General features: G+C 48.9%; 1 protein-coding gene across 1 annotated transcript in view; it reads right to left on the reverse strand.

Annotated features, from left to right (window-relative positions):
• Positions 1–667: 667 nt before the first annotated feature.
• PLEKHJ1 (pleckstrin homology domain containing J1) overlaps positions 668–14,265 on the reverse strand; it is a 14,060-nt gene continuing 462 nt past the window's right edge. Inside the window, exons 2-6 of the mRNA XM_027853292.1 lie at positions 12,164–12,231; positions 6,416–6,482; positions 2,957–3,047; positions 2,500–2,563; positions 668–1,976 (exon numbers count right to left, since the gene is read on the reverse strand). Of these exons, the coding sequence (XP_027709093.1) occupies positions 1,911–1,976; positions 2,500–2,563; positions 2,957–3,047; positions 6,416–6,482; positions 12,164–12,231 (356 nt within the window). The 3' untranslated portion in view covers positions 668–1,910. The remainder of the gene's footprint in view (positions 1,977–2,499; positions 2,564–2,956; positions 3,048–6,415; positions 6,483–12,163; positions 12,232–14,265) is intronic.

Consider the following 14,265-nt stretch of genomic DNA (forward strand, 5'->3'; position numbering starts at 1 on the left):
AGGACCTGAGTTCCAGTCTAGCCTCAGACACTTATTAGCTGTGTGACCCTGAGAAGTCACTTAATCCTGATTGCTTCCAAAAAAAAATAAATAAAATGATAGAGGAATTTATATTAAAAAAAAAAAAGTCATGTCCAAAGCTAGGAGGGACCTCAGGCCATAAGGTACACAGTGTCATTTGGGGGATGGGAATTAGAGCCACTCTGGCCTCTCTCCTTGGGCTGCTTGTCAACTCACCAAGTCCAGTACTTCATTATAGCATGTCTCTGGGTGTTCTGGCACCAGTTAAAAAATCTATCCTAGAAATCGAGCAGCCCCTAGAGACATAAAAAAGACTGAAGCCAACCCCCACCTCCTCCCTTGGAAGAAATGCAAATGAAGACTGGGATGGAAGTAGGAAGGCCATCTGGCAGTCCTGACTGAGGCCCTACACAGGCAAACAGGTTTCCTAAAAACCATTGTCTTTGGGGTGGAGGAAATTTTGCTAGTCTCATTTTTGGAAGTCTCTGCTCTCCTTTGGCTTGGACTGTACCTCTTCTCCAGGGAGGTGTGAAGAGGCCAACTGGATTACTTGTGGTTGCTCATGGAGCCCTGGGAAAGGGAGGAGGCCCAAGCTTGCCTCCTTGACCCTGTTACTTTTGTCCTACCAAAGAGTCTCACAAAGGCATCTTGAAAAAGAGACATTTATTCCAAATCCACAAGACACTCCCTAGGACAGTACCTGGAGAGCCACTTCCCAGACGGAACAGAAGCAGAAATGAAAAGGAGAGCTTCTTGCAGCTGGTCAGCACCCGAAAGTAGAATCAATAATCACGTGGGGTTTGCACCACCCCCCCCCCCCCCCCAGCCATTCACAGCATCATCTAGTAGCATACATTCAAGTAGATAGGGAGACAGAAGTGCAGAGCCTCCGTTGCCAAAAAAGCCTGGGCAGGGGCCAGCGTCCTCTGGCTCAAGGCCATCTTCAGGCAGGTCTGGGTAATGAAATCCCAGGGTGTGTTCTCTCTCACCTGCTCCCTGGATTACCCTCACTCCTTTGGCTTATGAAGCCAGTGGAGGACAGAGGCCAACACAAGGCTTGTTTACTTTGCTCAAACTGTAGCATCCCCTTCTAAGTTTCTGGCTATGTCAGAAATGGCCCAACAGGGTTAGCGGAGGCTTGACTTATACTTTACAGAAACCAGCTTCCAGGGTAGAAGGTAGCCCCCAGCATCCCAAGAGCCTTTTGCTAGGTTTGCTCTACCCTTTCCTCTCACACTTCTTACCCAAATGGCATGACACCTCAGAAGAGATCAGCTAGTCTACCCTCCTTTTATAGATAAATGACTTATCCAGGGCCACATCACTGACTCGGTACAGCCTCTAGGGCCAGGGGATAAGAGGAAAGCAGGTTTATGCTGGGAAGGGACGGAAGGGGCCTTTACGAACCAGGGCTTGAAGGACAACTTCCACAGCAGCACCAAGCTCATTAATGGCTTCCTTCCCCCTTCCACACTGTCTGCATTCACCTACAGAGGCCATGGAAACACTGTCCAAGAAGACTGATGCTCGGCCCCATCCCTTGGTTTGAGACCCCAGCTGCAGCCCTTAAGCCTGGGGACCACTCTGCCCGGCTCCAGTGAAGGCATTCTTGAAAGAGCCCTACCTCTAGTCCTTGATTACTTTTTTCAACCAGAGAAGAAAAAGTACATTTCATTCCCTTCCTTCCTCTGGGCCCAGATCTTGTTGAAACAATCCAGGCAGCCCATTGCCAGTCCCGGGGTGAGGTCTTCTGCTGTAGGAGGCCTGAGGTCTGTAAATCCGTTCTTCTCCTTTTCTCCCCCTTCCCTCCCCCCCAATCCCCCAATAGTCACTAGGGTGAACACTGGCAGGGAGTAGAGCAAGGCGGACTTCTTTCTTAGGACTGATGCTCATGCCTGGTGCGTATTCAGCTGGAACCTGGCCTCTTCGGAGATACCGTACTGCTCCAAGGGGTCCTGAGGGGGGAGAAAAGAGTCTTGAAGGAGCACCCCCCGAGTTCTATTCTATAGGCCCAGCTGTGAGGGGCAGAAGGGACTCATTTTTCATCAAGTAGGTCATCAGTACAGTTGTTTCCATGCTGAGCCTGGGGACAGGGATGAGGGTGGGGGAGGATGGAGTTAGAAATCTCACTATCAGTTTCCCCTTTGTAAATGAAGGCCAAAATAAACTTTCAGAAATAGTCTATAAAGGGTACTGAGGTTGCTGAAATTGTCAGGGTGGTAATAGGCTCCTGGAGCAGGGTGGGGTGGGAGAACATGGAGGCTGGGTAGGTTTGCCAGAACCTAGACAAAGGTGATTGTGACTGTGTCCAGGGGCACAGCCCCTCCTCTGGGCCTTAGGAGCCACAGCCTTGGTCCCTCATGTTATCCTATCCCCACTATTTCGAGAAGGCCTTAAACCCCTGACCTCACAACTAAGATCCAGGTGTATCAGAAACCTGGATCTCAAGAGGATGAGGTCCTTTGCTGGAATATTCACCTTTCCCGTCATCTTCTGGATCTCATTCCTATAAAAGATGAGACTTCTCCGCATGAACTCATAGCTGGGAAGTGAGAAGCACAAAGAAGGGGAGTCAGGGAGGCTGTTTATTGCTTAGCAGAAGAGGATGCCTTAATACCAGAAAGGGAAATGCCTATGTCCACACACCTCCATGAGGCACTGAGGCATCTTCAATCAGACAACATCAGGCAGTCTCAGAGGGAAAGGTGCCCAGAGGACACAAATCTTCAGCCTGTGTCTGCCTGTCTGCTCCCTTCAGACTGGGGCACCCGTCCCCTCTTTTTCCTGCCCTCTCCATCCCCCCAGCTCCCCTCCTTCAGAATATCCTCTGTTCACAGGAAATGCTCATTCTATAATGCCCACTAAGTTAGTCAAAGCCTAGAGGACTACCAGGAACTCTACACCAGGTGTCTCTTCACTCATCCCCAAAACCTACCTCGCTCTCCTCAGGGCATCAATCCACTCCTGGCATTGTTCCTCACTGCTGCACTCAAAGTAGTACTTCCTGTCGGGTTCCTCAATGAAACCTGTATGGCAAAAGAGAGAGGGCTCTCTGAGCTGGGGACGAGCCAACAGGAAACCCCTGGCTGTAGGGGACCACCCTGGGACAACCAGCAGAAGCCAGTGGCTGGGGGAAGCCACCCATAAAACTTGCCTCATCCCACTTTCATTTTCCTGCCCCCTTCCCAGTGCCTGAACAAGAATGTCTGCATTCTGTGGGTAGCCAGGACTGGAGTACAGGCACAAGAGGCGGGGTGATGACAGGGGCCTTCACCTATCTAGACATGGAAAGGTCTCTCTCTGAAAAGCAGCTGAGCAGCTGAGAAGAGGCCTCACTGGCCTGAAGGGCAATCCCCTCTTTCGGGGAAGAGAGGAAACAATGCAGGGAACATGGCTGTTCTAGACTTGATTCTCATCTTTCAAGGACTGGTCCTTAAAGTGGAGATAACCATGGCAGGCTGGGCATGCTAATTCATGCCCTCGACTTGAGGGCTTAGCTTCCAAAGAGTTAGGATGAGCCAGAGACTCTCAAAGTGTAATTCAGCATGAGAGGGGCCCCACACTACAATTTGGTGAACCAATCACACCTGGTCACAAAAAAGAGAAGGGAAGAGGGCTTAAAAACAAATGTGGTTGAACGATGAACTTTTATTCATCAGTGACAAATATAAGGGATACAGCATGGGGAACTAGGAGGAAACAGGAGCGGCAGTATAGTCCTGTAAACATATGCAGAGGAAAACAAAAATGGCCTTTTTAAGCTAGGATAGAGACAAGAAGATTAAAGAAGGAATAGGATCCTTGACCTTTCCTGGCATCCTCCGACCCCTGATTCTCATAGCTGGGAAGATAATGGTTTGAGAACAGTGAGATACAACTACTTCACTCCTATTTTTGTCCTGTTTCCTCTACAAAGCAGACTCTTTGGACTGGGAAGGGTAGAACAAAAATGAACAGAACTGAAGTTTGGGACAAGTGAGGAGATGATATTCTTAATGAATTCAGGTCATTGGTACAAATGAACTGCATCCCAGAAATGAAAGCATTTGCTTACCAAACTACTGCTGCCCATCTTGGAAGTCATGGACAATGAGAGGAGTGCTCTAGGCCTGGAGATGGGCAAATAGCCTGATTTTCCAAAAAGAAGAGCAGGAAGATACTTAAAAAATCCAACGTGGTGAGCTAGACTTGGACCTCTGACCAAATTCCAGAATTCTTTATTACAAGGATAATTTGTGAGACAGCGAAATGGTCATCCCTGAGAGACAACATGGTGGGTTCATCAAGGACAAACCATTCTACTCCAATCTCATTAACATTTCTGAAAGAGTTACTAGAAAAAGAACCCAGAGATCATTGTGCACAATAATAGCAAAGTTGTAATGATCCACTGTAAAAGACTTGGTTACTCTGGTCAATACAATGATCCAAGGCAACTCCAAAGGACCCATGATCAAAAATGCTATCCACCTGCAGAGAGAACTGCTCAACTCTGAGGGCAAACTGAAGTCGAATTTTCTTGCTTTCTTTCCTTTTTAAAATGAAATGATTTGGCTAACAGAGAAACATGTTTTGGATAGATTTCACATGTATGATTGATGGCATATTGCTTGCCTTCTCAGTGGGTCGGGAAGGGGTAGGAGGGGGAGAGAGAATTTGGAACTCAAAATTTAAAAAGAAAAGACTGCTAAAAATAAATAAATAGTAAGTGAGAAGGAAAAAAAGAAAGGGTTACAAGACTAGTAGATGGGAGTAACGCTGTAGACAGACATCGTCAGCAAGATGACATTTAACAGGGAAAAAAGACCTACAGGTGAGTTTGAAAAAATCAACTTCAAACGTAAAGGACGGTGGAGATGTGCCTAGACAAACTTGAATATTTTAATGAACCGCCTGCTCTAGGAGTCAGCAGTGTGAGGTGATCAAAAGGCTGCAAAAGTAGAAATCTCACGTCCACACTGAGGGACCCAATGGTTTTCTTTGTACTCTGGCTTCTGCCCTTCCCAGGAGCACTATGTTTGATTTGGGGCATGATTGTTCAGAAAGGCCCCCATGGAGATGAGACCAGGAGGGTTCAAGCACCATGAAAGGAAGTGAGAGTGTTTAGCCTGAGGAAGGGAAGACTTTGGGGAAGGATGGTGGCTGGGCTGTCCCTGGGAAAAGACTTGCTGTTTGGGTTGGGAGGAAGCAGTAAGAACAGCAAAAACCCTGCTCGTGAGGCTAGATAAGGGGGGCAGTGAACTCCCTGTCCCTGCTGGTATTCCAGAGATGTCACCGAATATAGTTCAGAATCTACATAGGTGTTGGGGTAGATGACTTCCGAATCAACATTCTATGCCTAAACTCACCTTACAGGATGAAGGACTCCACAAATTTCCCTTCCAGTATAGCTTTACTGTAAAAAAGGGACCTAGAAAAAGGCACCGCTCGGCCCAAAGGAAAGGCTTAAAAGGTAGAATTTCAGCTCTCTGTGGGAATGGTCTTCAGATCAGAGATTTCAGAGCTGGAAGAGGCCTTGGAAGTGATATAGTCCAATGCCCTCAGAGAAGGGGGCACCAGAGAAGGGGACATGATTTGCCCGAGGCACTCCTGACTTTGAACCCTGACTGTCCCTGCCCCACCCTCCTTACACCATGGCAGCTTTGCAGCCTGCGTGACAGGCCAGCTTTATTGTATGGTGGGCCGTCAGACTGGGCACCTCCTACAAAAGGATAAAATCTGGTGGCAGAGAAAAGGCATTATCACAGGTGGTAAGTGGAGGGAACAGCTACTTGCCCTCCTGATGACAGGACTGGGAAATGAGGTGAGTCCCTACAAAGGTTTAAGCCAAGGGGGCAAGAGGAGATCTCCAGGTGGGTGTGCCAGCTGCAGCAGGCCAAGGCTGAGAGCTCAGGCTAACCTTGAGCCGAGGAAGGGCCCTGGGTGCGGTGAGCACTCAAACAAAGGGCACTTGTTCCTCAGGAGGGCTGGGAGGAGCCAGTCTGGAGCCTCTGCTATCACAAGGTCAAGCCACCCAGGCAGAGCAGCCTGGGCTAGGTGTGAGGAGGGGCTGGAGAAGAAAATGCTGGGCTGGGGCCAGGGTCCCCAGCCCACCCCCTTTCTCAGATGCCTGAGCAGAGGAGGCTTCTGAGGTTGGGACAATGCTAGGGGAGGGGTGGGGCTCAAGCAGTTCAGTTCCTCTTCTGCTGCCAGGCAGCTGGGGGACCCCAGAATGGCCAAGAGGAAACCGAGGGCCCTGCACTGCCCTTCCCTAGGGTTAGAGAGCCTTCCCTGGCCCTGTTCTTGCCCCCACGTTTATCAGACTGAGGAGCCAAAGGGGCAGGCGCCAGGGGGTTCCAGGACCCTCTGGGTCCCTCCCCCGGTGTCTTAACAACACCCCTCCTTCCAGACTCACTGATAGAGAAGACACTTGGCTCTTCCTCGGCAATCCGGCAGTGCTCCAGAAGCAGGGCTCCGATAGGCTGGCAAGACAGAACAGTAGAAAAGGAGGAAGCTAAGCTAAGCACCTGAGCTGAGGACCCACAATCCAGGAGGAAAACAAGGAGTCATTCCATCTGTACAGGGCCTCAAGGTGTTCCACAGCCCTCGTCCTCACCCTCACAACACCCCGGAAGGTCTGAGCCTCTGGCGCTGCCAGAGGCGGGGAAGCTGAGACTAACAGAAGTGGCCCAGCCAGGAAGCAAACCCAGGTTTTCTACCTCAACTGGGCTCTTATTCTGTCCCAGTGGTTAGTTTCCATATTTGACAGATGAAGACACTGAGGCTGGGAGAGACAGCAGGGCGAGGACCTTATTACTGTCAATCGAGCAGGCCTCCAGGGCAGGCACTGGATCTGCCCCACCCAGTGCCAATGAAAAGCTTCAGACCAGAGGTTATTAACTGTGGAACAAAAATGGACCTGGCTTCCACCCTCAGGGTCGTACAGCCCAGGGATGAGGGGGAGGGGGAGTGGGAGGCATTCTAAGCGGGAGAGAAGGAGCCTGAAAATAGGGCTGTGGGTCAGTACTCGGCCACCTCCTGGAGCTTTCCAGAGGTAAAGGGGACCTTTGAGGTCATCTAGCCCCACCTGCTCATTTTTCAGAAGAGGAAATTCATGTCCAGAGAGTTTTGTGAAGGGTCAATCAGCTGGCAGGTTCAAACTTAGGACTTCAGGTCTAAATTTAGTGTCTTTTTTGCTACACCTCTGATAATACTGGCACCCAGCACACAACAGGTTCTTAACACTTGTTGATTACTAACTGACTTGGGTTTCCTTGTACCAGGTCCATCCCCTAGAGTCACCGATTAACACATATTCTCCTGTGACCTAGAACTACCCTAGGGAAGTGGGGAGGTAGCCCAGAGGAGAAGCTGGCTGGATCCCAGTGACTCACTGAGAATGCCGGGATGCAGCAGATAAAAAGGAAGCCGTGGATCATGGGGAAAAAAGCAATGAGCTGGGAGCTGGACGGCCCCAGAACTGCCACGACCTTGTTCTGAGACCTTGGGCAAATAATTTCTCTTTTCTTGGCCTATTTCCCCATCTTTAAAGTCCCCCCAGGTCAGAAATTTTCTAGGTGGTACTTCCAGGAAATGCTAAAATAAAAATGCCCACCCATCATCATGGTAGAAATAGAATTAAGCTCATCATCCCCATCTCTCAATGACTCCCTTCTGCCCCTTTAAGCTCCTGCCATGAGGCAGCCTGGGGTGACTTAGGAGAGAGGACTGGGTGAGAGGCAGTCCCGCGTCACCGGTGTCTCACGACACGGCCAGGACCCAATCCCTAAAGGGAGGTTCATTTTCCTCCAAGGCAGCGCTGCTACGACGCCCTACCCCATCTGGAGGGAGACACCCCAGGTTCAAACCCTGATTCTGCCACTGAAGACTACCCCTGTGGGAAGTCACTCGACTGGGCCTCCTTGAGGGCCCTCCCAGCTCCAAGCCTCTGAAATTAGGATCCCCAGGTGAAGGACGAGGGGCACACAAAAATGAAATCACTGGCCTCGAAGAACTTGGCATGCTTCACTGGAACCTCATTTCTTCTGAGAAAAGAAGCCTGTGTGTGAGGGTGGCTCAGAGCAAGCCCTAAGGCAGTGAAGAGCTCGGGGTCTAGCCTCTGAGGGCCTGCCTCGGGACATTCACCCCCTGGCACTTAACCTCTCTGGCTTCAGTCTCCTTATGGGAAAAATCAGAGGTTTGGAATACGCGACTTCTCAGATCTCTTCCGGCTCACATCTGTGCTATTCCATCTGTACAGGGCCTCAAGGTGTTCCACAGCCCTTGTCCTCCCCACCCGGGTCCACCACCGGGTGCTGCCTACGGCTGCTCCAGCTGCAGCATCTAGAATCCCTTGCTAGAGATGTCTTCTCTAGGACACAGCCCCAGACCTGGGGTGGGTGTGGATCAACCCCGACCCGACAGACAAGTAAGCCTGCCCCAAGTGGACCTTTCAACTGTATAAGTTAAAAAACATCTAGCTCCAGGGAGAAGTTTCCAGGGGTCCTTTACTTTCAGAAATATTTTCACTGTGCACATTGAGGAAATTCTTCCTACTTTTTTTTTTTTTTTAACTTTTTGCTAGGGAATTGGGGTTAAGTGACTTGCCCAGGGTCACACAGCTAGTACATGTTGTGTACTGTATGTCTGAGATTGTATTTGAACTCAGGTCCTTCTGACTTCAAGGCCAGAGCTCTATCCACTGCACCACCCAGCTGCCCAATTCTTCCTACTTTTAAAAACTGTCTTCAAGGGGCTGCTTGGGTGGCAGCTGAGACTATATAAAACAAGGAATTTCAATCTTTTTTTTTTGTTATGATTTTTTGTGTTTGGTCATCTGGCAAAGACTTTGGAGCCCCTTGCAAAATGATGTTTTTAACTGAATAAAATAAAAACCACAGGATGACAAAGCAAAGCGATCATGCTGAAACAGTTATAACAACAAAAAAGAAACAAACAGCCCCCCACACACACACAAGTTCACAAGTTCCACTTTCAGAACCTTTGACAGCTTGCTCTAGCCCACGGTTTAAAGGAAGAAGCGCTGACAGCTTTCCCAGGCCTTCTCTTCTCTCCTGCACCCTCCCTGCCCTCTCTCATGAGGACCTGCCTCTCACTTTACTTTCTGCACTACTATGGCAGTGTCTCCTCCTCCCACTCTTTTCATTGGAAACCCCCTAGACATCACTTCCCCTCTCTTCCTCCTCTCCCTCCGTCTTGGACAAAGAGGGGGCCCTTCTCCTTCCCAGGGTGTTCCCTTGACCCCAGCCCCTCCTGTTCGCCCCCCGAAGATTTTATCCTCAATCATCTCTCCCTCAATTTTTCAACCTTTGCATGTCCAATGGTTCCTTCCTTACTCCGTTCAGACATGGCCAAGGTTTCCCATACTTATGAAACTTTCACACACCCTACCACACCCTCAAGCTATCTATCACCTTTATCTTTGCTCTCTTTCTCAAACTCTTTGAAAAATCAGTCTACTTAGTACTTCCTCTTCTCTCCTCGTCCTTAGTCACCTCTTAATATGGTTTCTAACCACACTGCTCAAATGAAACAGTTCTCTCCAATCTTATCATGATTTCTTAATTGCTGAATCAATAGTCAATAAACTATAAACTATAGATACAGCTAGGTGGCCACTGAGCCTGAACTTATAAAGATCTGAGTTCAAATCCGGCCTCAGACACTTACTAGCTGTGTGATCCTGGGCAAGTCGCTTAACCCTGTTTGCCTCAGCTTCCTCATCTGTAAAATGAGCTGGGGAAGGAAATGGCAAACCACTCCAGTATCTTTGCCAAGAAAACCCTGAATGGGGTCACAAAGAGTTGGACGTGACTGAAAACGACTGAACAGCAACAGATTAAAGTCAAATACGATGGTGTTTTTTTTTTTTTGTCAAGGCAGTTGGGATTAAGTGACTTGCCCAGGATCACACAGCTTATATCTGAGTATCTGCATCAAGTATTTGCATCGGAGTATCAAGTGTCTGAGGTAGGATTTGAACTCGGGTCCTCCTGATTTGAGAGCCCGGTGCTCTATCCACTGCGCCAATCCTCATCCTTCTTGACCTATCTGTTGCATGTGACGCGGCTGGCCACCCTTTCTTCCTGGGTATTCCCTCCTCTCCTAGTTTTCCAGACACTCCTGACTTGTCTCCTACCTGCCTGACCGCACCTCCTCAGTCTCCTTAGCTCATCGTCCGCATCACACCCCCCCCCCGCCCCGTGTGGGTGTTTAGCTCCTCCATCGCTCTGCAGATGACTCCTACGTCTATACCTCCGGCCCCAATCTCTTCCGAGCTTCAATCATGCATCACCAATTGCCTAATGGACATTTCAAACCGAATGTGCCAGAGACAGCTTCATCTCAACACATCTACAAGTGAACTCATTATCCTTCTCCCCACACAAGGGGTTCTTAACCTGGGGTCGATCAACTTTTTTAAAAAAATATTTTGATAACTATATTTCAGTATAGCTGATTTCTTCTGCAATCCTTTTATTTTATTTTACGCACTTAAAACCATTATTCTAAGAGATCTGTAACACAAAAAATGTCAAGAACTTGTTGCCCTAAACCAGGGGTGAAGAACCTGTGGCTTTGAGGCCACATGTGGCCTTCCAGGTCCTTGGGTTCGGCCTTTTGACTGAGTCCAAGTTTTACAGAACAAATCCCCAAGAAAGGGATTTGTTCTGTGAAGTTTGGATTCCACCAAAGGGCTGCACTTGAGGACCTAGAAGGCCACATGTGGCCTCGAGGCCAAAGGTTCCCTGCCCCTGGACTAAACCCTTCCCTCTTTCCAAATTTCCCTGTCTGTGGAAGATACCATCAGCCTTCCAGTCTCCCAGCAGCCTCCTGGACTCCTCGCTCATCCTCATCTCACATATCTAATCAGTTACCAAATTTTGCCCTTTCTACTTTTACAACATCTCTCCTTTAGGCTCTCATCACATCTCTCCAAAATTATTACAGCAGCCCCTAATTGGACTCTGTGCCTCAAACCTCTCCCCAACGCACTCTGCCCTGTGCACTGTTTGCCAGGGTAATTCTCCTTAAAGTGCCAATGTGATTCCCCTATTTCACCACTTCTAGTGGCTCTACAGTCCAATATAAACTCCTTTATTTAGTTTTTAAAGTCCTATACAACCTGGTTCCACTCTCTATTTTCAGTTTTGTTGCAAGTGACTCCCCTTTCCACACTTGTGATTCAGCCACACTGGCCCTCTATCTATTCTCCACACCTCTCCATCTCCAATCTTCATGCCTTTGCACTGAAAGCCCCCTCCTTAGAATGTACTCCCTCATCCTGGCCCCATAAAAGTCCCCCTCTTCCTTAAGATGCAGCTTAATCATCATCTTCTGCACGAAGCCTTTGCTGATCTCCCCAAATGCCAGGGACTCCCCTCCCAAACTACTGCGCATTTGACTACCCTACATATATTTGTATTTACTCACGTTATATTTTAAATGTACTTTTTGTCTCCCCCACCAGAATGTGAGCTGCTGTTTCCTTCTTTGTCCTTGTAACCTAAGTACCTGTCACCAAGCAGATGAATCCTTGTTGGCTGACTGGCTGATGGTCCTCCTTCTGCCATCACTGGGCTGTGACACTTTGAGCCTCTCGTGTAATCTGACTGACTGAAGCTTCCTGTTCCGCCGGGTGTGGTGTGAGTAGCACGTGAAATAATAACCAGAGGGGTGGCAAGAGCCAGCAGTGGGAAAAGCCCTTCCTGTGGGACCACGTTCTAGCTCAATCACTATCTCACTGGGGGATGTTGGTGAAGTCACTCTTTGTTACCTCAGTTTCCTCATCTATCAAATGGGGGAAAGGTGTCAAACTCAAGTAGAAATAGTATACCTAAGAATCCATCTGAGTCACATATCGACTTAGAAAACCATATAGTAACATTATCTATATTGTACTGTATTTTTATTTATTTTTTTCAGTATTCCCCAATTATATTTTAATCTAGATGGGGCCCCACTCAGGAGTGTTATGGGCCGAATATTTGACACGCTGAATTAGACTATATTATTGCTACGATTTCTTCCAGATCAAAATGTTCTAGGTGCAAAGGTCCCCCCCGCTTAGAAACTCCATAGATGGGGAAGCCCTTGGAAGCGACTGTATATTATCACAGACCATGGCCCAGGATCCTCCTACCTCTGCTTCATCTGTCCGGAAATAAAAGAGGAAATTCACCACCAGCTTCACGAGCCTCCGTTTCACCACTGGGGGAGAGATCAAAAAAGAATGTGGAAGTTGGGCACCGAAGGGAAATCCCAGAGAGCCTCTGTCCAGAGCACAGGTGAGACCAGGCTTCTCCCCTTAGCCTTCCCACCCTTTCCTCAGGCTCCTCCCAAAAATAACAGTATCCTTTACTGGAATTTCCCTAACCTTTAAACTCTGGGAAAAACACGTAGCCTCTTGGAGGGCAGAGTCTGACCTAGTTTAAAGAGATGGGATGGCAGAACAGGAAAGTAAAACAAGGTGGAATACCATGGGGAAAATCCAAAAATACAAATTCCTCCCCTACCACCCCTCCTCTCATCCCAAAGAGGGAAGCACCATTCTCTGTACCATCTGTGCAGAGTCTATCTGTCCAAGGCTGAGAACAGCTATTTTAGGGGCTGCCTTGATTCTTCTTTAGTCACCCAGGGGAGTTCCTTGAGTCCCAGCTCCCACTGTACTCTCATCAGTAATGCCATGGTCCAAACCAAGGACAAATGCCTTCCAGAAAGAGAAGCCCCATTCTAGAGCAGAGGTGAAGCAGGACCATCTGGACAGGGGGGAGGGCAGGCCTGGGCTGAAGTGGGATGGACGGTGGGGAGACAGGGCCAAGGAGGGACTGGGATAGAGGGTTTTCTCTGGAAAGGCTGAGGAGGGACAGTCTTATACAGAGGCTAGACAGGGAGGTTTTCTGTAAAAGGGAACCTGGGGCAGAGGGCCTGGGGGAGCCTGGGGAGGTTACACAGTAAGATTCTGTCTGGAGTTTGCTGAGCTTGGAGGCTTAGACATGGAAACCTGTTTGGGACTGTGGCCCCAGGGGGCTATTGCTGCTGCTCTGTCCAGTAGTTTCAGTCATATCCAACTCTTCATGACCCTATTTTGGGGTTTTCTTGGTAAAGATACTGGAGTGGTTTGCCATTTCCTTCTCCAGTTCATTTTACAGATGAGGAAACTGAGACAGACAAGGTGAAGTGACTAGCCCAGGGTCACAATGCTAGTAAGTATCTGAGGCGAGACTGGAACTCATGAAAATGAGTATTCCTGACTCATGATTCCTAGCTCAGTGCTCTAACGATAGGGCCACCTAGCAGGATGTTGACATTTTTATTTGTTTAGGGGGTGGTGGTAGTGTTTGCAAGGCCAGCTGAGGAACCATTATTTTTCCTCACAAATGTTTATATTCCATTTTTACAGCTTCATTAGTAGTTTGACTAGAAGGGTTAGATCAAGATGGGGATTTTTCTTTGGAAGGACTTGGAATGTTGTATACAACTGGGGTAACTTTCCTGGATTCAGAAGGGAAAGGGGGTGGGGGCTAACAGATTAAAGGAAGAGAAAGTCAGATGAACAAGATCTATGATTTGGAGCAGGGAGGAACCTTAGACTTTCTCCTGTAATGCCTTAGTTTTATAGATGAGGGAACTAAAAGGTTAAGTAACTTGTCCAGAGGCCACAGGTCCAAATATCAGTCAGTATTTGAACCTAGGATGTTGTAACACTGGAGCACTGAAGGAGGGGCCCAGGAGGGGTCCTTTGGGTGTAGTTTGAGAAGCTGTACCTATGGGAGTAGGATCCTGGTGGGAACCTGAGAGGGGATGATGAAGGGGACAGGCTATAACACTGGAGGTACCCTCAGGAGGACCTGGCTTAAGAACCTGGCAGGTGATTTACATGGAGGGGGAGAGGGCTTGCGGGCAGGGCTTAGTTTGGAGAAGCTGAAGCTAGGATCTTGGGAGAATGCACACAGGGGTGACTGAGTCTGGGGAAGCCGAGTCCAAGAGCCGGTAGGTTGTGCCCGTAGATATGACCCCAACAAGATGGGGGGGGCGGGGTGAAGGGAAGTCAGGCGGATATGCTCACTGGTGGCGCTGAAGCTGGGAGACTGGGTACATGGAAGTGGGGGGACTGGGCAGGATGGCTCAGTAGGGTGACTTGGGAGGCTCTGAACACGGAGTGTCCCTGGGGGGGGTCAGGCAGGAGGGATCCAGAGGGTCCTGAGGCTGGTGGCCTGGAAGGCCCTGTACACAGGTCGACCG

This window comes from Vombatus ursinus, unplaced genomic scaffold (assembly GCF_900497805.2).
Source record: "Vombatus ursinus unplaced genomic scaffold, bare-nosed wombat genome assembly UNPS02009918.1, whole genome shotgun sequence".
NCBI lineage: Eukaryota > Metazoa > Chordata > Mammalia > Diprotodontia > Vombatidae > Vombatus > Vombatus ursinus.